The sequence below is a fragment of the Muntiacus reevesi genome, chromosome 22 (assembly GCF_963930625.1).
Source record: "Muntiacus reevesi chromosome 22, mMunRee1.1, whole genome shotgun sequence".
Taxonomy (NCBI): Eukaryota; Metazoa; Chordata; class Mammalia; order Artiodactyla; family Cervidae; genus Muntiacus; species Muntiacus reevesi.
The window spans coordinates 20361894-20384368 of NC_089270.1; the positions used below are offsets into that span (position 1 = coordinate 20361894).

General features: G+C 37.6%; 1 protein-coding gene across 2 annotated transcripts in view; it reads left to right on the forward strand.

The window, feature by feature from the left end:
* PRKG2 (protein kinase cGMP-dependent 2) overlaps positions 1-22475 on the forward strand; it is a 99703-nt gene that overhangs the window by 8563 nt on the left and 68665 nt on the right. For both annotated transcript variants that reach the window (XM_065914292.1, XM_065914293.1), the window contains exons 2-4: positions 19295-19461; positions 20490-20603; positions 22023-22128. In XM_065914292.1, the coding sequence (XP_065770364.1) occupies positions 19295-19461; positions 20490-20603; positions 22023-22128 (387 nt within the window). The remainder of the gene's footprint in view (positions 1-19294; positions 19462-20489; positions 20604-22022; positions 22129-22475) is intronic.

Below are 22475 nucleotides of genomic sequence, written 5' to 3' on the forward strand. Positions count from 1 at the left end.
TCACTAGGAACAAAGCTAGTGGAGGTGATGGAATTCCAGTTGAGCTATTTCAAATCCTGAAAGATGATGCTGTGAAAATGCTGCACTCAATATGCCAGCAAATTTGGAAAACTCAGCAGTGACCACAGGACTGGAAAAGGTCAGTTCTCATTCCAATCCCAAAGAAAGGCAATGCCAAAGAATGCTCAAACTACTGCACAATTGCACTCATCTCACAGGCTAGTAAAGTAATGCTCAAAATTCTCCAAGACAGACTTCAGCAATACGTGAACCGTGAACTTCCAGATGTTCAAGTTGGTTTTAGAAAAGGCAGAGGAACCAGAGATCCAATTGCCAACATCTGCTGTATCATCAAAAAAGCAAGAGAGTTCCAGAAAAACATCTATTTCTGTTTTATTGACTATGCCAAAGCCTTTGACTGTGTGGATCACAACAAACTATGGACAATTCTGCAAGAGATAGGCCTACCAGACTACCTGACCTGCCTCTTGAGAAACCTGTATGCAGGTCAGGAAGCAACAGTTCGAAATGGACATGGAACAACAGCCTGGTTCCAAATAGGAAAAGGAGTACGTCAAGGCTGTATATTGTCACCCTGCTTATTTAACTTATATGCAGAGTACATCATGAGAAACGCTGGGCTGGAAGAAGCACAAGCTAGAATCAAGATTGCTGGGAGAAATATCAATAACCTCAGATATGCAGATGACACCACCCTTATGGCAGAGAGTGAAGAGGAACTAAAAAGCCTCTTGATGAAAGTGAAAGAGGAGAGTGAAAAGTTGGCTTAAAGCTCAACATTCAGAAAACTAAGATCATGGCATCTGGTCCCATCACTTAATGGCAAATAGATGGGGAAACAGTGGAAACAGTGTAGCCTACCAGGATCCTCCATCCATGGGATTCTCCAGGCAAGAATACTGGAGTGGGTTGCCATTTCCTTCTCCAGTTGATCTTCCTGACCCTCAGATAGAACCCAGGTCTCCATCATTCCAGGCAGAGCTTTACCCTCTGAGCCACCGAATAGATACATTTCTAAGTTTTTTTTGGTATGATTGCAAACAGCTCCCTGCTATTGTTATTTCTTCCTCCTGAAAACTGTGCTTTGAGAAAGTGATGCCCTGTTTTTTCAGTGGAGGAAATTTTTACTGAGTGTGGAAGGGAAACAAACCTTTTTTTTCTTCCAGGAGGTAGTGACTTAGATGTTGCTGTTTTGAGACGGTCTTTATTAACATTTTACATGGATAGATTATTGAGGATTTTTAAGACTGTATGTACAGACTCCTAATTATCAGTTGGACAGTTAACAACATTCATGCATATGCTTGTGACTATTGTCTTAACGTTTGTCTTCAGACAACCAAAAAAAACAAAACAACAAAACAAAAGAGAAGCTCTCAGTAAATACAAGGGAAGGAAAAAGAACTGTCCCGTTGTGAGGTGATATGATGGCCTTGAAGCTGTGGGTGAAGGGATCTGGATTTTGTGTCTGCTAAGAGTTTTCAGAATGCTTGAAATCAGAAGGTTATGTTTAATAGCAATAATGTACATTTAGACATCCAGATCGGAGCTGGCTACTCAGGAATGGGGTGAGAAGACGAAGTGTTTGGCTAACTGCTAGAGGTCTGTAGTTTCCTGTTCATTATCTCATGGAGACTGGAGACTCACCTGATGTTAGCTTTACCCTTGGACCAAAGGTGAGATGAAAAGTCAGAGGCACTCAGCGACTTGCTCAAGGTCATCTGCTGAACCAAGTTGCCAATGCGCGTCTGCCTGGTGGAGAAAGCTGTGTTTTCCACCACTGCCTGCAGCCTGCAGAGTGAACGGCTCTCCTTGGGGGTGGGCAGTGGGGTGGGAGGGGATGGGGAGTGCTGTTCAATCTCAGCACCCAGCCCCGATCACTTCCCACCCTGCCTTTTCTTCCTTCTCTCTAGAAGCCAGAGGGCCTGGGCTCTTCTCCCCCTGCACCCCGCTGAGTCGTCTGTCAACCTCTCAAATTACCTTCAGCTTGGTTTATGGTCACTTTATCCTCACACCTCCCAGTCTATCAGTTGCTAGATGTTAGGGAAAATGTTTAATTAAGCCTCAGGAAACATTCAGGACTCGAGGACTAATCATTGTGAAGAATCAAAAGTCTAAGCGCTTTTTGTTAAGTTCCGAGCTAACTCGGAGCCCCCTTGCCCTCGCCTGGCGTTTGACATTCCTGAGTTTATAGCATGTTCTGTGATATTTTTATATTACGCAAAACCCACAGCCGTTTTTGACCCAATATCCTTAGCTGGATAATTCCCTTTATGTCTTCAGATGAACACATTCAGTTCAACAGATGTTTACTGGGTATTGAATTCTTTAATTTTGTTCTTTTCTTGCTTTAGTTCTTTTGGTCTTCTTTCCCTCATTTCTTTCACTTAGATGTTTATTTTGTTTGCTCCTAATTTTCTTCCACTATCATCATTAGACTAGTATCAGTGGCCATAAGTACCAATTTCTAGTACCTGATATAGTCCAGGCAGGCCTGTTGGGTGAGTGTTATTGTATGAGGCTTACCAAGCATAAGTAACTAGCCCATTTTGGTCTTCAGTATTCCTGAAGCTGGGTAACCCTCACCTAGATGCCAAGACAGCAGCCACTTAATCAGAACAACTCTGAAACCTGCACTCATGATATTTTGCCTGCTCTCTTTTTAATTTATAGGATATTTATAGTAGTTTGTGGACCTGCTTGCCTCTAAATAAGTTACTCCAGGTGAATATAGCAGGGCTGGCTTTGTTGTTGTTGTTGTTTTAATTTTTCTTGGTGTATGGTTGATTTAAAATGTGTTCGTTTCTGCTGTGCAACAAAGCGAATCCGTTATACATATATCCACTCTTTTTCAGATTCGTTTCCCATATATATCATTGAAAAAGTGAAAGTGGTTGTCGCTCAGTCGTGTCTGACTCTGCAACTCCATGGATTGTAATCTGACAGACCCCTCTGTCCATGGAGTTCTCCAGGCCAGAAGACTGGAGTGGGTAACCATTTCTTTAGGGTATCTTCCTTACCCAGGCATCAAACCCATATCTCCCGCATTGCAGACAGAGTCTTTACAGTGTGAGCCATGAGGAAGGCCATAGCCGCTGCAGAGTGTTAAGCAGAGTTCCTGTGGTATACATCAGGTCCTTATTTGTATCCTTTTATGTCTAGTAGTGTGTATATGTCGGTCCCAATCTCCCAATTTCTCTCTCCTTCCCCACCTTTCCCCCTGGTAACCATGTTTGTTTTCTGTATCTGTGACTCGATTTTGGTTTTGTAAGTTCATTTGTACGATTAGATTTCAAATGTAAGTGATATAATTTGGTGTTTGTCTTTCTCTGTCTGGCTTAGTATGATCATTTCTAGGTCCATCCATGGTGCTGCAAATGGCATTATTTCATTCTTTTTGATGGCTGACTAATATTCCATGGCATATATGTACCACATCTTCTTTATCCATCCCTCTGTTAATGGACATTTGGGTGGCTTCCATGTCCTGGCTATTGTAAATGGATAGGAGGGTTGGCTTTGAATGACTGCCCTGGGGGACTGGGCAGAGCCTGCAGCCCTCTTCAATTATGACTTTTAAGTGTCTTCTGAAAGGTCTTGACCCATTTTTTCCTTCACACATATTTCATGCCATTCCAGACACTGCCCATTTCCTTGCTAGAGTGCCAGGAGAGAGTGTGGCAAAAAAAGTGTGAATGAGAAGACAGTGGCCTTTTCTCCTAGCCTGTCCAATCAGAGGGAGGCATCACCGCTGACTTCTGCCAGTGCAGTCAGTTTCCAGAGCTGCAAAGTCTGAGCAGCTTAGCTCCTATTGCTGACTTTTTCTAGCATTTTAAACTGCAGTTGAATTCTCAAGAAGGGGGAAAAAAATCCAAAGCCAAGGAAAAGTTCTTAGACTCTGGAAATACCTTCTATGTGAAAGGTACATTTGTTGTAATTATCTTTTAACTAAACCTTTTTCTTTTTTAAAGTCTTATTTTAAGATAATTTGTCTGCTCCCCTCCATGCCAACTTTCCTTGAAAGCATTGCTGAGTTGTAGATTTCTCAGCATAGTCTTGTTTGACAGAGTTTTTTGTTTTTGTTTTTCAAGATCTATGGTCAGGAATGGCCAGGAGATAACTTATATGTAATTCATATTAAAGTGTGAATGATCAGGAGCTCCTGATTTCCTTTTAATTCTTCCAGGAATATTTGTTTGTCATGACACATTCATTATAATTAGTAAATTTCAGACGCCAATTTTTATCAAACTCTGAGAAATATGGAGGAAAAGATCAGTAGCTTCTAGTCTCTTCTCTCCAGATGAGGTGAGAAAAAGAGAAGTAAAAAGTGAGCAGAGAAAGATACTACTTGATATTTCTTGGAACTAGAAACTCAGAGAAACTCTGGTGTATTCGTTTTCTATTGTTGCATAACAAGTTATCACAGACTTAACGGCTTAAAGCAATGCATATTTGTTATCTTAGCATTTCTGTGGGTCAGGAGTCAAGGCTATGAGGTCATCTGCTGAGAGTTTCACAAGATTGGGTCAAGGTATCCACCAGCTGTGTTCCTTTTTAGAGCTTTCTCTGAAAGGAGGATGTCCTTCTCTAAGCTCTAGTGATTGTTGACAGAATTCAGTGCCTTGTGGTGGTAGGACTGAGGTGCCCATTTTCTTGCTGGCTGTCAGCCAGGGGCTGCTCTCAGATCCTGGTGTGAGGTCTGCCCACAGTTCCTGGTCACATATGTCCTACATAGAGGCCATCTCCCAACAAGGCCGCTAACTACTTCAGGCCACCTGGAGAATCTCTTATTACTGTTGACTAAAAAGATGAAGTCTCACATAACATACACTGGCCAACCCTACCATCACAGTTGCCATATTCTGTCGGTAAGGAGCAAGTCCCAGATTCCCTCTCCACTCAAGCGGAGCGAATTACATAAGAGCATGACACCAGATGCATAGAGCTCATGGGGCCATCTTGGAGTTCTGCGCACCATACCAGTGCCTTTGCATCTCTGGTGTAAGATTCTCTGGCAAAGAATGTTGGCCTTGCTGGATATGTAAAGCCATATATAAAAAGCCCAGAGTCTTGTACATGCATATTCATAGCAGCATATTCACATGATCCAAATGCCCATTGATGGATGAATAAATAAACAGAATGAAGTGTATGCATATGATGAGTTATTATTCAACCTTAAGAGAGAGGGGGGAAACCCTTCCTTTTCATGCTACAATATGAATGAACCTTGAAGTCATTATACTAAGTGAAATAAGTCAGCCTCAAAATAATAAATATTATTATTCCACTTTATCTTAGGTACCTAGAGAGTCAGATTCCTAGATCCATAAAGTAGAATGGGTTTCCAGGGGCTGGGAGGAGTTATTGTTTAAGTTATTGTTTAATGGGTACAGAGTTTTAGTTATGGTTTAATGGGTACAGAGTTTTAGTTTGGGAAGATGAGAAAAGTTCTAGAGATGGACAGTGGCAACAGTTGCAAAATATTGGGAATACATTTAATGCCACTGAGCTGTGCAATTAAAAATCGTTGAGATGGTACAATTTGTGTTGTGTATTTTACCACAGTTGAAAAATATAAATGTCTGAGGCTGATTGGACAGCATGTCCCTAAGTGCCAGGATGTTTTAGATTCCATATAGGATGCTGGGAAGAAGGAGATAAGAGTAATGATTGTCATTTTCCTGTATTTATTGGTTATCTTGTAAAGGACAATCAGATATAGCAAAGTCTTGTGAAAAATGAGCATCAATTGATTATTAATTAATCAGCTGCTAAGTTCTTAATAGTAACTGATTGATTGCTTTTTGAGCCTTCACTGGAGGCTTGTTCCCAGCACTGTGGGAAAATAGAGGGAAAAAATCAGCTTCCGACTCCCTTGTGTTTTCTTGTTTACAACTGTAATTCTTAAGTGCAAATGCACATTGCAATCACCAGGGGAGTATTAAAAAGTACTGATGTCCTGGTGCAACCCCGAAGGAATCTGATTAAATCGGTTTGAGGCGAGGACCATGGGTATCAGGATTTACAGACGGTCTCTTGATTATTCTAATGTGCAGTGACAATTGAGAACCATTTTGTTATAGGAACAGGCCTTCCTGCAGCTGACCCCAGAAATATTCAATTTGACACTTTAAGAGCAATGCTCATTACCGACGTCTAAGAGAACTATTTACCATTTCTACCTAATTACCACGCAGCACAATGATGATAATGCCCATCATTGTGTGTGTCAGATTAACGGCCTTAGAAGCTGTGGTTGTTTTCAACATTTCATTGTTCAATTCTATTCTTGGATGCTCCCAGGAACTGGATCATCTGCACACATTTAAGAAAGGGAGAGAGAAATGTTGTAAGCATGAAGTAACAGTAAACATGATTAAATTACAACTATACTTAATTACATGGACCATATAGGGTAAGAGGCTTGACAGGAGGAAGTCATGCTCGTTTTCTGATTACCCACGGAATGACCTCATCTTTTCATGCTAGCTTCTCAAGTTACAAACGCGTGCGTTTGTTAGCTATTATTTCTTGTTGGTTTATTACTCAAAACGTTTGGAAAGTGAAAACTGAAAGTGTTAGTCTCTCGGTTGTGTCCGACTCTTTGTGACCCCGTGGACTGTAGCCCGCCAGGCTCCTCTGTCCGTGGGGGTTCTCCAGGCAGTAATACTGGAGTGGGTTGCCATGTCCTCCTCTGGAGGATCTTCCCAACCCAGGGATCAAACCCAGGTCTCCTGCATTGTAGGCAGATTCTTTACCATCTGAGTCACCAGGGAAGCCTTATCTTGCTTATTTTCTGTGCCTGTTTTGTGGGTGACTGGCATTTCCCATTTCCACTCTTCTCTCTGTACCCAGATTTTTTTAAGCTGGAAATGAAATGTGCTTTAGTGTTAGTTCTGTTAGGTCCCTATGTCTTGCCAGGTGTCATTCTGAATTTTAGGTAGAGGATGAGGACAGGGTAGTCACACCCTTGAAGATCACAGTCTCTTTGGGGAAATTAAAATGTATTGCAGTCTTGTGTGATTGATGTCCTGAGAGATGGGTGTGTGAAGGAGGGAAGGAGCACCCTTTGCTTTGTGGGATCAAGGAAACCTCCGCGGAAGAGCCGGCATTGACCTGGGCTTTGAGGAGGTGTGGATGGCTGGGTGACACAGTGGCCTGGCGCATCTGGAGATCTGTGAGCCTGGGCTACCCTGAGCATCGGGAGGCTGAACAGACGAGGGGTCTGGACTGTCAGAACTTTTACTCACATCGTGAAGAGTCTGCTTTAATAAATAGCAGCGGATCTCAAGTATAGCGCTTTTAGAGCTGTTTTAACTCAAAGATTTTTAAGTTGCTGGTAACTTGCAGACCTATAATAGTACCACTATCGCTTCTGTAATATATTTTATGCACCAAGCCATATTCTTAGGGCTCTGTATGGTTAACTGACTTAATTTTCATAGAAATCCTATGACCTGTGGACTGTGTTTATTGTCATTTTACAGCTGAGAAAACTTGAGATTAAGTGACTTGCCCAGGGTTCCACAACTCACAAGGGACAGAATTAGAAATCAAGCCCTGGTATTACAGCTTTAGATCTTGGGCCCTCGACAAATATGCCTTATCATATGCTTTCTATTTGTGTATGTGATTAAGCCATGAAATGCCACACAAGTAAATTTGCCTTGGCCTTTGTGCTCACAAGAAATACTTGACAGATAAGAAGGTAGGTGGAGGCCCCTGGTCCCTGCTAGGCACTGAGCTTTGTGCAAAGAAGTTTGCAAGACACATTCTATGACCTGACGAAAACAAACAGTGAGAACACAGCCTGTAGTAAACAGGAAGATTGAGAGCCTAGCTTAACAAGAACTGTCAGTGGACTTTGACAAATTAAACTTCCTGAAGCAACAGAGAGGACAGGAATTTATTGCTTCAAAGAATGTTGATTATATAAGTTGGGGGTATAAAAGGATTACAAAAGGATTACCAATGGACCCTGCCACTGATGGGCATTAATTCGAGATCCAGCCCTATTGCAGGAGCGTTGAACTGAGCATAGGGTCTTTGCAGTGCTTCTTTGCGGTTTCCAGAACTTTTCCCATCCCACCCTTCCCCACACAAAAGCATGCTATTACTACTATATTGCTGACTACAACTATTACTGCCATTTATTAGGAATGTATTGGCATCTTATCTTAGTTAATGTGCATAGTATCTGTATGACATGGGTTATGATTACTCAGCTCTGTTTACAGGGGAGAAATCTGAGGTTCAGAAAGGTTAAGTGATTTGACCAAGGTCACACAGCTAGGAAGTGGCAGAGCTGGGATTTGAACCTAGGATCCTCTGCCTCCAAAGCCATATACTCATTTTAGCTTTTAAATGAGTTTTTAATTGATGTGCTCAAATTGTAAAATGAACACACCCCTGTAACCTCCAAACAGATCAGGAAATAGAATCTTCCTAACCAGTACCTCAGAAGTGCCTCTGCTCCCATGCAATCCCTAAACATTATCTATTTCAAATGTGCATGTGTCATGCCCCACTCTTTGTGACCTTATAGATTATAGCCCTCCAGGCTCCTCTGTCCATGGGATTCTCCAGGCAAGAATACTGGAGTGGGTTGCCATGTCCTCCTCCAGGGGATCTTCCTGGCCCAGGGATCGAACCTGCGTCTCTTACATCTCCTGCATTGGCAGACAGATTCTTTACCCCTACCACCACCTGGGAAGCCCACTTCAAAAGTAGCACTGGCATTATCAAAGATTACTATTCCTATTTTTTAACTTTGTGTTAATTGAATTATAGAGATGGACTCTATGGAGTCTGACTTCTTTAGTTTATATATGGAGAGTCATTTATGATGTTGTGTGTAGCAATGGTTCGCTATTATTGCTGTATATTGCAATAATATCACAGTTGTGTGACTGTGCCACAGTTTCAGTTCTACTTATTGATAGACATTTGGTTGATTCTGGTGTTTAGCAAATTTAAATAATGCTGCCACGAACAGTTTTGCACTTGTCTTTTTATTTTCATATGATTTATGATGGGTGTATACCTAGGAATGGGCTTCCCAGGTGGTTCAGTGGTAAAGAATCCACCTGCCAAGCAGGAGATGTGGGTTTGACTCCTGGGTCAAGAAGATTCCCTGGAGAAGAAAATGGCAACCCACTCCACTATTCTTGCCTGGGAAATCCCATGAACAGAGGAGCCTGGTGGGCTATAATCAATTCATAGGGTAGCAATTAGTCAGACACGACTTAACTACTAAACAACAACGAAAATACTTAGGAGTGGAATTGCTGGGTGGTACATTTTATCTAAGTTCACGTTTAATATAGATTGCCAAATACTGTGAGTAGTTTTCCAAAATGGTTGAACAGATATGCACCCCTGCCGGCATTGTATGAGTGTTGTTACTCCCCATTGTCACTGGCGTTTAGCGTTGTCAGTCTTTTTCATTTTAGCTGTTCTGGTGGGTATGTTTATGGCATGTTTATGCTGTGCTGTTTCATTGTGGCTTTGACTTGCTTTTTCTTGATATTTAACAAGGGTGAATGCTTTTAATTTATGTATCCTCTGTTGATGTCTGCTTTTCCCCTGTAGCTTGGTAGCACAACTATTGTCATAAATCAAGTATCTGTGTATCTTTGGATGGCTTTTAGGTCTCTCTGAGCAGGTCCAAAGGTGTCTTTGTCCATCCTTGTGCCAAGGGTATAGTGTCTCAATTATTTTGATTAATAATAATGCTCGATATCCATTACTTTAAGTCTTTTAGTTTTGTTATTGTTCTTCAGTGTTGTGATGGCTATTCTTGGGCTTTCTTATGACCAAGAATTTTAGAAATTGCTTGTCAATTTTCATAAAAAAAAATTTTAGGATGTTTATCGAGACTTCATTGAACCTGATCAATTTGAATTCAATTGAGATCACTAAAAAAATTGTCTTCTCATTCATGATCTGCTAATATGCCTCCATTTATTTAGATATTCTTTCATTTCTCTTGTTATTTTGTACTTTGTAGAAGGCTTACGCATTTTTGTTATATATAATATTATGTGGTTGATATTTTTGGTCTTTTAAAAATGATGTCATTTAAAAATTTGCATTTTTTACTTTGCTACTGGGATATAGAAATACAACTGAATTTGCTTATTGACCTTGAATCCAGCAAGATTATTGAAATCAGTTATCAATTTTGATAGTTTTACCTGTATATTCTTTTGAGTTTTCCATTTATATAACCATGTTTTTTGGAAAGGATGGCATTTTATTACTTCTTTTCCTGTGTTTATATCTTTGATACACTTTTTTCCTTTTTGATTCTTTTATTCTCTTTGTATTAAATTTGCTCAGACTCTATTCAGGGTGAAATTGAAGTGTCCCATTTCTAATATCTGAAGGAAAGCATTTCCAGAAAATGATATGATACTTTCTGCTTTTATTTTGTTTTATAGATTTTTTTTTAAAAATCAGATTAAGAAAATTCCCTTCTATTCCTAATTTACTAAGTGCTTTTTTAAAAAAATTAAAACATATATGGGTGTTTAATTTTATCAAATAGTTTTTCTTCATTCAATAAGATTTTGATATATATTTTACTCCTTTACCCTTTTCATGTGGTTAATTATTCGCTTTTTAGTCTGGTCTAGATGTGTTTGTTTTTGACCTTTGTACCTATCTTTATTAGGGATATTAACCTTTAATTCTTCTTATAATATGGGTTTTTGTTATTAGGCCATTCTTTTTTTTTTTTAGGCCATTCTTGCATTAAAAAATAAGTAGGAAAATTTTTTTCTATTTTCTGGAAAGGGTTATATAAGCTTAATAATATTTTTTCCTTAACTATCTGGAAAACTTAAAGATAGAATTCTAGGTCTAGAAATTTCTTTGTGAAATAGTTTTTATCTATTTTGCTAATCAGATTTTCTCTTTTTTTTTTCTTTTAATTTCAGTGTTGGTATACTGTATTTTTATGGGGAATTTTCTTTTAATCTAAATTTTAAAAATAGTTATTTATACTATTCCCTCATTTTTCATATCTGTAATATTTACGGTGATGTCTCATTTCTCATTTCCAGCGTTGGCAATTATTCTTTCTCCCCACCCTCCTAACCTTCCCCCCCACTGCCCCATTCTCCATGAATTTATCAATTCTATTAGACTTTTAAATAAAGTATTTTGATCTGTTTTGATTCTCTTCAATGCACTTTTTCCTTCTGTGTTATTTTCTGCTTCTGTTTTGTTATTTCCTTTCCCTTTTTTAAGCTCAGTTGCTTTTGTTTTTCTAGCTCTTTAAATCACTTTCACTTAAGTTGCTCATTTTTATTCTGTTTTCTTTTGTAATCTATTTAATAATGTAAGTTTTCCTCTTAGTTTTGAATTAACTGAATCCCACAAGTTTTGAAAAATCACATTTTTATCATTTATTTCAAAATTTTATCTGACTTCTTTATGATTTAATCTTTCTTAATCAGTGGGCTGTTCAGAAATATATTAATCAGTTCTCAAACATTTGAGGATTTTCTGATTACTTTTTATTGATTTTGTTTCTGATCTCTAGCTTAGATTTTTAGCTTCTATTGTTTTCAAAAAACATGCTTGTATTATTCAATCTTGTGTAATTTGTTAGATTTGCTTTATGATCCTCATATGGTCAGTTCTCATGAAGGTTCCACATGTCATTGAAGAGAATGTGCATTCTGAATTTGTTGGAATACAGCTTTTTAAAATGTCAATTAGGTCAAGAGATTAAGTAAAGTTTGATAGTCAAGTGTTTAGATCTTCTATTTTCTAACTAATTTTTCCTGCTTATTCTATTAGTTACTTAGAGGGATGTATTAAATCTCCCAAAATGGTTGTGTTTGTCTATCTCTTCTTTTAATTTTGTCAGTTGTTTTTTTGGTTAATTTGATGACATCTAATTAGATGGATAAAGATTTAAAATATATGTATCTTCTTGATGCTATCAGTATAAAATATTGCTCTTTGTTTCTAGGAATAGTATCTTTCATTAAAGCCTACTTTCCTGTATCAAGGAAAATTTTCTTTACATAGGCAGAACTTGTTTTATTGTGCATTCACTTTATTGCACTTTAAGATACTGCATTTTTTACAGATTGAAAATTTGTGACAACCCCATGTTCATCACGTCTGTAGGTGCCCCATTTTTCCAACAGTTTGCTCACTTCTTATCTTTGCATCACAATTTGACAATTCTCACGACATTTCAAGCTTTTTATTACAATATTTGTTATGGTGATTTGCGATCAGTGTTCTTTATATTACTACTGTGAGTTACTGAAGGCTCAGATGATGGTTAGCATGGTTTCACAAGAAAGTATTTTTTAATTAATGTGTGTACATTTTTTTTAGACATAATGCTATTGCACACTTAATAGTCTACAATATAGTGTAAAGATAACTTTTATATGCTCTGATAAACCAAAAAGTTTATGTGACTCACTTTGCTACAATATTTGTTTTATTGTGGCTGTCTGGAACTGAACCTGTGATATCTCTGTGGTTTGCCTATAATTGGGCTTCCCTGGTGGCTCAGACTGTAAAGAATCTGCCAATAATGCAAAAGACCGGGATTTGATCCTTGGGTCAGGAAGATCTCCTGGAGAAGGGAATGGCTACCTACTCCAGTATTCTTGCCTGGAGAATTCCATGGACAGAGGGGCTTGGCGGGCTACAGTCCATAGGGTTGAAAAGAGTTGGACATGACTGAGTGACTAAACCACACCCATTCCTATAGTTGGTGTTACATGGTATATCATTTTCTGCCTTTCTATTTTGAAGTTTTCTATATTATTATCTTTAAGGTATACCTCTTATAAGCAACATGTACTTGATATTGTCTTTCTTTGTTTTTATCAATCTGACAATCTGGTCTTTTAATTGAGATATTTAATGTAAACAAAAAATGTTTGGGTTTAACTTTAGCATCTTACTGTTTGTTTCACTTTGATTTCTTTTTTCTCTACTTCCCATTTTCTTGAATTAATTAAGTATATTTATTATTCCATTTTCTCTTCTGTTAGCTTTCTAGTTAAAGATTTTTAGACTAATCTTGTAGGAGTTACCCAAATTGTAACATACATTCTTAATGTATTCAATTTCCAATATAGACTAGTAGTTTTATCAATACTGAGACCTTAAATTTATATTAACTCCATTTACTGATCATACAATTTTGGCTCTTGTTTTCATACATTTATCACGTATATCAAACTCTACAAGGTATTATTCTTACTTTTTAAATATTTATTTTTATTTATTTGGCTGCCCCAGGTCTTATGAATAGTTGTGGCATGTGAGATCTTTTAACTGTGGCATGCAAACTCTTAACTGCAGCATGTGGGCTCTAGTTCACTGACCAGGAATTCAACCCAGGCCCCCCTGCATTGGGAGCACAGAGTCTTAGCTCCTTGACTACCAGGGAAGCCCCCTGTACAAGGTATTAGTACTCTTTTATGAAGATGAGCTTCCTTTAGTCACCCACATTTTACTTTTCCCATTCTTTCTTTCTTCTAACATCTGGGATCATTTTCGTTCTCTGTTAAGTCTGTTGCCAATGGAATTGTATTTGGAATATGTATTCATTTTCCTTTAATTTTTAAAGGCTCTTTTCACTGGGTAAAGATATTGGACTAGGCTCTCTGAAGCACTTTGAAGATATTCCATTGTCTTTTGGTCTCCATAATTTATGTTGGCGAGTAAGTCAGTCCTATTATTGGTCATTTGAAGGTAATGATGCCTGTTTTCTCCAGCTGCTGTATAGATTTTTCTTTTGTATTGGTTTTCAATAATTTAGCTATGATGGGATTAAACATGCTTTTTTATGTATATATTTTATTTGGCATTTGTTGTGCATCATGTCCATAGCTTGATACGTTTTCACTGATTTAAGAAAATTCTTAGATATGATGCTTTCATAGATTGTTTCAGACTAATTTTTTCCCTTTCTTTGGGGCCCAGTTACATATATGCTCAACTTCTCTATCATGCCTTATATGTCTCCTATGTTTTGCTTTTGTTTTTATTGTTCTTCTTTCTATTCTAGATTCTATCCAGTCTTCTATCTGGATATATTCTGCCTGTCCAATTCATTTTCTAATCTTTTTCGGCTGTGATTTATTAGATTTTAAACCCATCTATTGAGTTCTAAACTTCAGATATTGTATGTTTAAATTCTAGAATCTCTACAATATTGTAAAGTAATTAGCCTCCAACTAATAAAAATAAATGAAAAAAATTCTAGAATCTCTATATGATTCATAAAAAGATTCATTTTCTCAGTTGACATTTTACATTTTATCCTTGATTGTCTTAAACATAGTTATCCTAAAGTTTTTACCTGATACATACAATTTTTTAATCTACTGTGGATCTGTTTCTGTTGTCTTTTTTCTCTTCATTTCCATCCATTTGATCTTTTCTCCTGGTGTGCCTGGTAATTTTTTATGTCATGCCAGTTACTCCATATAGAAAAAATGTAGAGAAAATTTGAGCCCTAGATTTTGTAAACATCTTACAGGAAGATTTACCTTTGCTTCTCACAGGCAGTTAAGCAGGGGCAAATAATTTTAGGCAAAATAAGATTTGTAGTTTTTTGTTTTTTTTTTTGATTTGTAGTTTTAAAGTTAGTTTTTTGTTCTTTTATTCCTGTTTGGGTTAGTCATTACTTCTAGGTTACAGCTCTTTTGATGTCCCATCTGTAATCCTAGGTTTACTAGGTTCTGTCTTGGTGTGTCTTAAACACTGACTTGTGTCTTCCAAAGTCTTTGAGGCTGCCAAAACTCTGCTCAGTGCTACCTACAAATCAGTAAATGCCTTAAAGGGAAAAGAAGAGATGAATGTCAAGTTCATGTTCTCTGTTGATCATCCTTCGTCAAGCTGTTGCTGTGTTGATAGGTCTCCAATGCTATCAAGCAGGTTTGTAAATAGATATTTCAATCAGCTTTTATACTTGTTTCATGTGAGCAGGGAGAGCTGTGCTTATAATGGCTGGCCTATATCATAGTTAGAGAAGAGTGGCAAAGTTCATACACTTAATCACTGCTGTATGTAGCTTTGTAAACAGAAAATTCAAGATAAGACTCACTTGTCCAAGAATTTATGAATTACTTTGGAGAAAAACTCATAGAACTCTTTTCTAAAAGAATATTATAATGTGTTTATGTACTAAACTAAGTTAAAAGGATCTAGAAACTCTTTGAGGCTGTGGACCATGCTGAATTGCTTTTTATGTCTTTAGTAAATGCTTAGTAAGTTTGTTGAGGTGAATGGGCATGAAAACACATATTCTAGGAGTTTGGGATAGAATTAAAGGGTGTGTCAGCTACTTTATGCAGGCAGCATCAGTCATAATGGATTTCTTGTTAGATGTATAATATTTGGTAGGCCGAGGGGGAAAGAAACTAAGTTAAGTTCAAGGAGAAAACATATGCCAAGTCTGAAGATGAAGCTAGCAGGCCTAGGAGACAATGAGGTCACCAGTCTATCTGTAACTAAGGATTTATTTTAGGGAGTAAGTACTGGATGTGTAGAGTGGATGCATGTGATGAGAAATGTGGGAATACCACATTGTGGGATGTTGATTTTCTTCTATGGGCAAAAGTCTTTTCATAATATTTCCATGCAATGTTAATAGAAGCTAAGCCAGACAAAGAAATAAAGAAGACGTTGAGGTTTGGAAAACATTGATTTAAACAGATTTGTTTACTGCAAGATTTCTTTGAAACTTTAAAGTATGCATGGTGAATTCCCAAAGTTGTCTAAACTCAACAAATTTTTGTTTATAAAGGAATAGTGCTTCTGGGAACATGTTTTGGGAAATTGGGATATGTGGGCATTGAGGAAATACTTACTGGAATATGACACTAGCATGAAAGGCTTGTGAAAGCTTGAGCTTTTATGGTATTGTTCATAGATTTCCCCCAAGAACATCTTGCAAAAGTCTTTTTTCACTTTATATTAATTGAGTGAATTAATGGTTTTAGTGGATAAAGGAAGAATGAGATCAGAGTGAAGTCAGGTATTTACCAAAATTAATCTGATAGAGTTGGACTATAAAGAAAGTGGAGTGCCAAAGAATTGACACTTTTGAACTGTGGTGTTGGAGAAGACTCTTGAGAGTCCCTTGGACTGCAAGGAGATCCAACCAGGCCATCCTAAAGGAAATCAGTCCTGAATATTCATTGGAAGGACTGATGCTGAAGCCGAAACTCCAATCCCTTGGCCACCTGATTTGAAGAACTGAGTCATTGGAAAAGACCTTGATGCTGGGAAAGATTGAGGGCAGAGGAGAAGGGGACGATAGAGGATGAGATGGTTGGTTGGCATCACTGACTCAATGGACATGAGTTTGGGTAAACTCCGGGAGTTGGTGATGGACAGGGAGGCCTGGCATGCTGCAGTCCTAGGGGTTGCAAACAGTTGGACACGACTGAGCGACTGAACTGACTGAACTGAATCTGACAGTGTGGTATAGGATGTGTGTGTGTGTGTGTGTGTGTGTGTGTGTGTGTGTTTACCAGTTTTTTACCAAAATTAATCTGATAGTGTGGTATAGGATGGACTACAGGGGTAAGTAATTACCATTTACAGGAGTAAGTAATTACCATGAAATTAAAAGATGTTTGCTCCTTGGAAGAAAAGCTATGACCAACCTAGACAGCATATTAAAAAGCAGAGACATTACTTTGCTGACAAAGGTCTGTCTAGTCAAAGCTGTGGTTTTTCTAGTAGTCATGTATGGATGTGAAAGTCAGACCATAAAGAAACCTGAGTGCCAAAAAATTGATGCTTTTGAACTGTGGTGTTGGAGAAGACTCTTGAAAGTCCCTTAGATGGCAAGGATATCAAACCAGTCCATCCTAAAGGAAATCAGTCCTGAGTATTCATTGGAAAGACTGATACTGAAGCTGAAACTCCAATCTTTGGCCACCTGATGTGAAGAACTGAGTCACTGGAAAAGACCTTGATGCTGGGAAAGATTGAAGGCAGGAGGAGAAGGGGATGACAGAGGACTTATGGTTGAATGACGTCACTGACTTGATGGACATGAGTTTGATTAAGCTCCGGGAGTTGGTGATGGACAGGGAAGCCTGGTGTGCTGCACTCCAAGGGGTCTCAAAGAGTCAGACATGACTGTGTGACTGAACTGACTGACATGGGTAAGAGCTTAGATGCTGAAAAACCAAAAGGAATCTGTTAAAATTATCCAGACCTAAGAACCTTTTTCTTGGATGTGGTGACATCCTTGGAAGTGGAAACTAAAATCGATAATAGTGGTATTTTGTAAAGAGAACTTACAAGATTTGGTGAGAGATTATATGAAAGAGGAAGGACGTTTTCAAGGTACTCTGAGAGTCTGGATGCCTCTGAGGCTGATGAAGTCACTATAGGGAAGAAGGAATTTCTATACAGGACTGTTTTTTTCCTTCATGGAGCCTATGACTTGATGAAGAGGATCATAAAGTACTAATTCCATGAACTTTCACTTTGGGTTGGAGAATCATCTTTCTTTCTTTCTTTTGTTTTAAATTTGGCTACACCATGAGGCATGTGAGGCCTTAGTTCCCCAACCAGGGATTGAATCCTGGGCCCTGGCAGTAAAAGTGGTATATCCTAACCACTGGACTCCCAGAGAAATCCCTTGAGAACTTGCTGTGTAGAAAAGATCACAATTTTTACACAACAAAGCTAGGAATGGGAGAAAGTTTGAATGAAAAATACAGGAAAAAACTCTGATTAAAAAACAACAACACTGTATTTGAGTGAATGCAAATATATTGTGTAAAGTTTCTGACTTAGCCCACAAGGCAACGTTTCTTCCAGCACATAATTCTAAGATAACTACCAATAAAATATGCTAATTAGAACATTTGAAATTTATGATGACAATGATTAGGTAATTGCTTTGAGCTACTTCTTTTCCAAAAGAAACTGAAGTGTTCTAGGATTATCAACAATGGACCTCTGATTTGGGGACTAAAGATGCTGTGAGATTGTAAATGTAGGTTCTGTCTAGTCTAGGCATACTAAGAGTCAAAATATAAGCAAAACCAAACTGTCACCATCACCCTCTATGTCTGATAAAACCTTATGAGTCCCAGGGGAGGCAACTTCTCCAGTTGAGAAGAAGAAAGAGATGGAATGGAAGCAGCACAGACTTCAGACTCATAGACTAGATTTAAATCCTGGGGGTGGGGGGGTAATTGCTTTTCAACTTTTAGTTTGTGTGTGCATACTCAGCCCTTTAGTCGCGTCCAACTCTTTGCGACCCTATGGACTGTAGCCCGCCAGGCTCCTCTGTCCATGGGATTCTCCAGGCAAGAATACTGGAGTGGATTGCCATGCCCTCCTTGAAGTGATATTCCCGACCCAGGGATCAAACTTCCATCTCGTGAGTCTCCTGCATTTGACAGGCAGGTTCTTTACTGATAGTGCCATGTGGGAAACCCAGCTTTTAGTCTATTTATCTAAAAGTAGAAATAGTCATTATCTTACAGAATACTAGTGAGGGTTAAATAAGATAAAAATGACTAGCACCATAAGAATTAGGTATGTGTACACACTAATCACTGAGTACTGTGTTATAGAGTCTTACATAACCTTCTCTCTATCAAATAGACCTGCCCCTTTTCCATTTAAAAATCATATGTCCATTAGTATTGCACCTAGAGATTTTGAAGGTTGCTACATTTGTGATGATGACAATTAAGAGTGATGATAAAATTGATTTCATCATGATTAACAGAGAAATATTCAAAGATATTTTCAAAGAACTTCCACATAATGAATGGTAGTTATAAGGGTCAAGTGTTGGTGGAGCTAGAAAAGAATTTTTGTCCTTGCTGGAAAAATTGTAAATTGTTATTGTTGTTATTCAGTTGCTAAGGCGTGTCCGACTCTGGGACCCCGTGGACTGCAGCACGCCGGGCTTCCCTGTCCTTCACTGTCTCCTAGGGTTGGCTGAAACTCATGTTCATTGAGTCGGTGATGCCTTCCAACCATCTCATCCTCTGTCACCCTCTTCTCCTCCTGCCTTCAGTCTTTCCTAGCATCAGGGTTTTTCCCAGTGAGTCAGCTCTTCACATCAGGTGGCCAAAGTATTGGTGCTTCAGCTTCAGCATCAGTCCTTCCAGTGAATATTCAGGGCTGAAATCCTTTAGGGTTAACTGGTTAAAGTTGTAAACACATGGATAGTAATATTAAGAATAAAGATATTTTTCACTAATTGTAACTCAACATTTCCTTTCCATTACATCAGTGAGAAGAAGCTCATTACAGATGCCCTTAATAAAAATCAATTTCTGAAGAGATTGGATCCTCAACAGATCAAAGACATGGTGGAATGCATGTATGGGAGAAACTACCAGCAAGGGAGTTACATTATTAAGCAAGGAGAACCAGGAAACCATATCTTTGTACTGGCAGGTGGGTTTCACAGATTTTTACAGTTATCATATAACAAATATTTGCCTATTGTTTAATGATTTTTTGCACATATTTATAAAAATGAAAAATTGGTTGTTCTATTTATAGAAAACATAACAGATTGAGTTCATGAAATAGTAATATTTGTTGGTCAAATCATCCTGATGTTAATAATTAATATTTATAGAATGCTTTCTATATGTCCAGCATCCTACTGAGTATTTAATAGAGAGATCTCATTTCAGCATACCCATGTGTTTACAACTTTAACCGGTTAATCCTGTATGGTAAGAGTGTGTTTAATTTTGTAAGAAACCACCAAACTGTTTCAAATTGGGTGTACCGTTTTGCATTCCCAGCAGCAGTGTATGATAGTTCTCGTTGCTCCACGTCCTCTCCAACACGTGGTATTGTCAATGTTCTCAATTTTGGCCATTCTATTAGGGGTAGAGTGATATTTCATTGTTGTTTTAATTTGTTTTTCCCTGATAAATGTGATGTGGAGTATCTTTCCATAAGCTTATTTGCCATCTGTATGTCTTCTTTGGTGAGTGTCTGTTAAAGTCTTTGACCTGTATTTTAATTGGGCTGTTTTCTTATTGAAGAACTTTAAGAGTTCTTTGAATTAATGTATTTTGTAAAACAGTTCTTTATCAGATGTATCTTTTGCAGAAAAGATATTTTCTCTCAGTCTGTGGCTTGTCTTTTAATTCTCTTGCTATTATTTTTCTCAAGCACTTTTCTTAGTGACTTCATTTATTAATTCTTACTTATCACCACCATATGAAGTAAATATTATTAACTTGATCTCTGTTATTGACAAGGAACCCATGCAGAGTGGGTACCTCTTTATGCTAATCAACTAATAGAGAGTGGGCTTCAGTCTGCATTCCTAACCACTTTATTATAATGAGAATCATACGATAGCTCACCTGAATGCTTTGTGTACCTTCTGCTTGTTTTCTTTTAATTTATGGAATCTCAGTGGATTTTGATTATTTGTGTTTTTTTTACATTCTACTGGATAGAGGGTCGACTAGAGGTGTTCCAAGGGGAGAAATTGCTGTCATCCATCCCTATGTGGACCACGTTTGGGGAGCTAGCCATTTTATACAACTGTACAAGAACTGCCTCTGTGAAAGGTAACAGAAGAAGAAATGCTGTAGTTTTCAATTGCTACAGAGTGTTAAAGACAATGGAAGTCACTGTTGCATCCTGAGTCTTTTTGTCTTCTGCTGTGCCCCTTATGCTCTTATTAATAGAAAGGCAATGCTCATAAAAGGATTTATACTGAAGCACTCGTCCGAATGATTCAAGCTTAAAGAAACCTTTCCATTGGATACCTGTATTTAAAATATGAGTATGGCTTTAAACATAATTGATTCTAGTATTTGCTTTAGTTGCCAATGTCAGCTTTTTACTATGTAGATATTTGTCTTGGCTCATCCAGAATGTTTGCTTTCTATTCTCCATGAGGTGATGACCCTATTATAAATCAGAACAAGTAATTATACCAATAAAATGTGTAAATATCAAAAAGGATATGAATTAATTAATGAGAGTTTTCCTGAGTGATTTCTGAGATTAGTTCAATTGCTTCTCTTTAGGGTTCTTGTTTTTATTGACTTTATTCATGGTCATATCATGTTTTCTGAATTAACTTAGATCTAGTGTTTCTCAATGTTTGAGACTAGGTTATCTGTGCGAGCATTGTTGTAGCATTTGATAAAAATGCAGATTCTAAGGCTCCACTCCAAACTATCTCTGGTAATGGGGCCCAGGGATCTTTATTTTTAACAAGAGTGTCAAAATAATTCTAATTCACTCTAAAGCTTAGTAAACCAGAGATTTTGATTTGGGTTTATTCTGTAGGCTCTCATCACTGCTGTAAAAAACAACTCACTATCATAATTTCATATAGATTTTTTGGAGTGACTACTTTTATTTCTCTTCCTTTTTAGATTATATTCTTGCTTTTAATGTCTTTCCTATGAAAAGGCTGTCTCAAAAACTGTCTTGCATAATCTTTTTGAAAGTGATTTTATATATTTTATGTAAAAGTAACCATAGAGATTCTTAAAATATATTGGCTCTCGTTAGCAACAGTGTCTAAACAACATAAAAAGACATAAAAACAGACTCACAAGCAGAGACCTTTAACTTTCAATTATCTGCTTGTGAATTCTTCACTTTCTGGAATAGATGTAGGCTGGCTGGCTTTCTTTTGTATCATAGCCCAAATCTAAAATACATCCCGATGATGCAGTGTGTAATTAAGAATTGCAAACTAATTTTAATATCATCCTAAGCAAACATAATTAGAATGGAAATCTTTTGCTGCTCACTTCCAAATCATGGTTCATTTCAAAGCCAAAAATGATGTTATAAAGTTACCTATTCTTTACATCATACTTCCTTCCATTTTGCATGTTTAAGTAATGCGTTTTCCAAGAAAGATAATTTTATGACAGTACATGAAAAATTTATCGATTAACATTTTGGAATGTTTTCTTAATGTAAGAGCTCAACATTGTTTTATTATTTTCTTGATTTTTCTAAAGCTATTACCAATGTTAAAACATGGGCACTAGATCGAGAGGTATTCCAGAATATAATGAGAAGAACAGCTCAAGCTAGAGATGAACAGTACAGAAACTTCCTCAGAAGGTAAGAGTAACGCATTGATGGCAGAAAGAGAAGGTAGTCTAGCCATCCTGTGGGTATGTTGGTTTTATCAGAGTAATTATTTTACTATAGCTTTTTTTATTTGAGCATTTTCCACATGATTAAGCCAAAGGAACACAAGTATTTTCTTGCAGTAAATGCCACTATATATGAAAATTTGTGTTTCATTCCCATTAGCCTTTTCACTGATTTATTTCTCTTGCTAATTTTGCCCTTGTGTTGATGGAGTCATTTCACATAGTGTAGAATAATGTCCAAAAAAATTCCTAAAATATTCATTTGGGTTGCTCAATATCCTTTAATTTGAAAGTCGATAACAAGAGGTAATA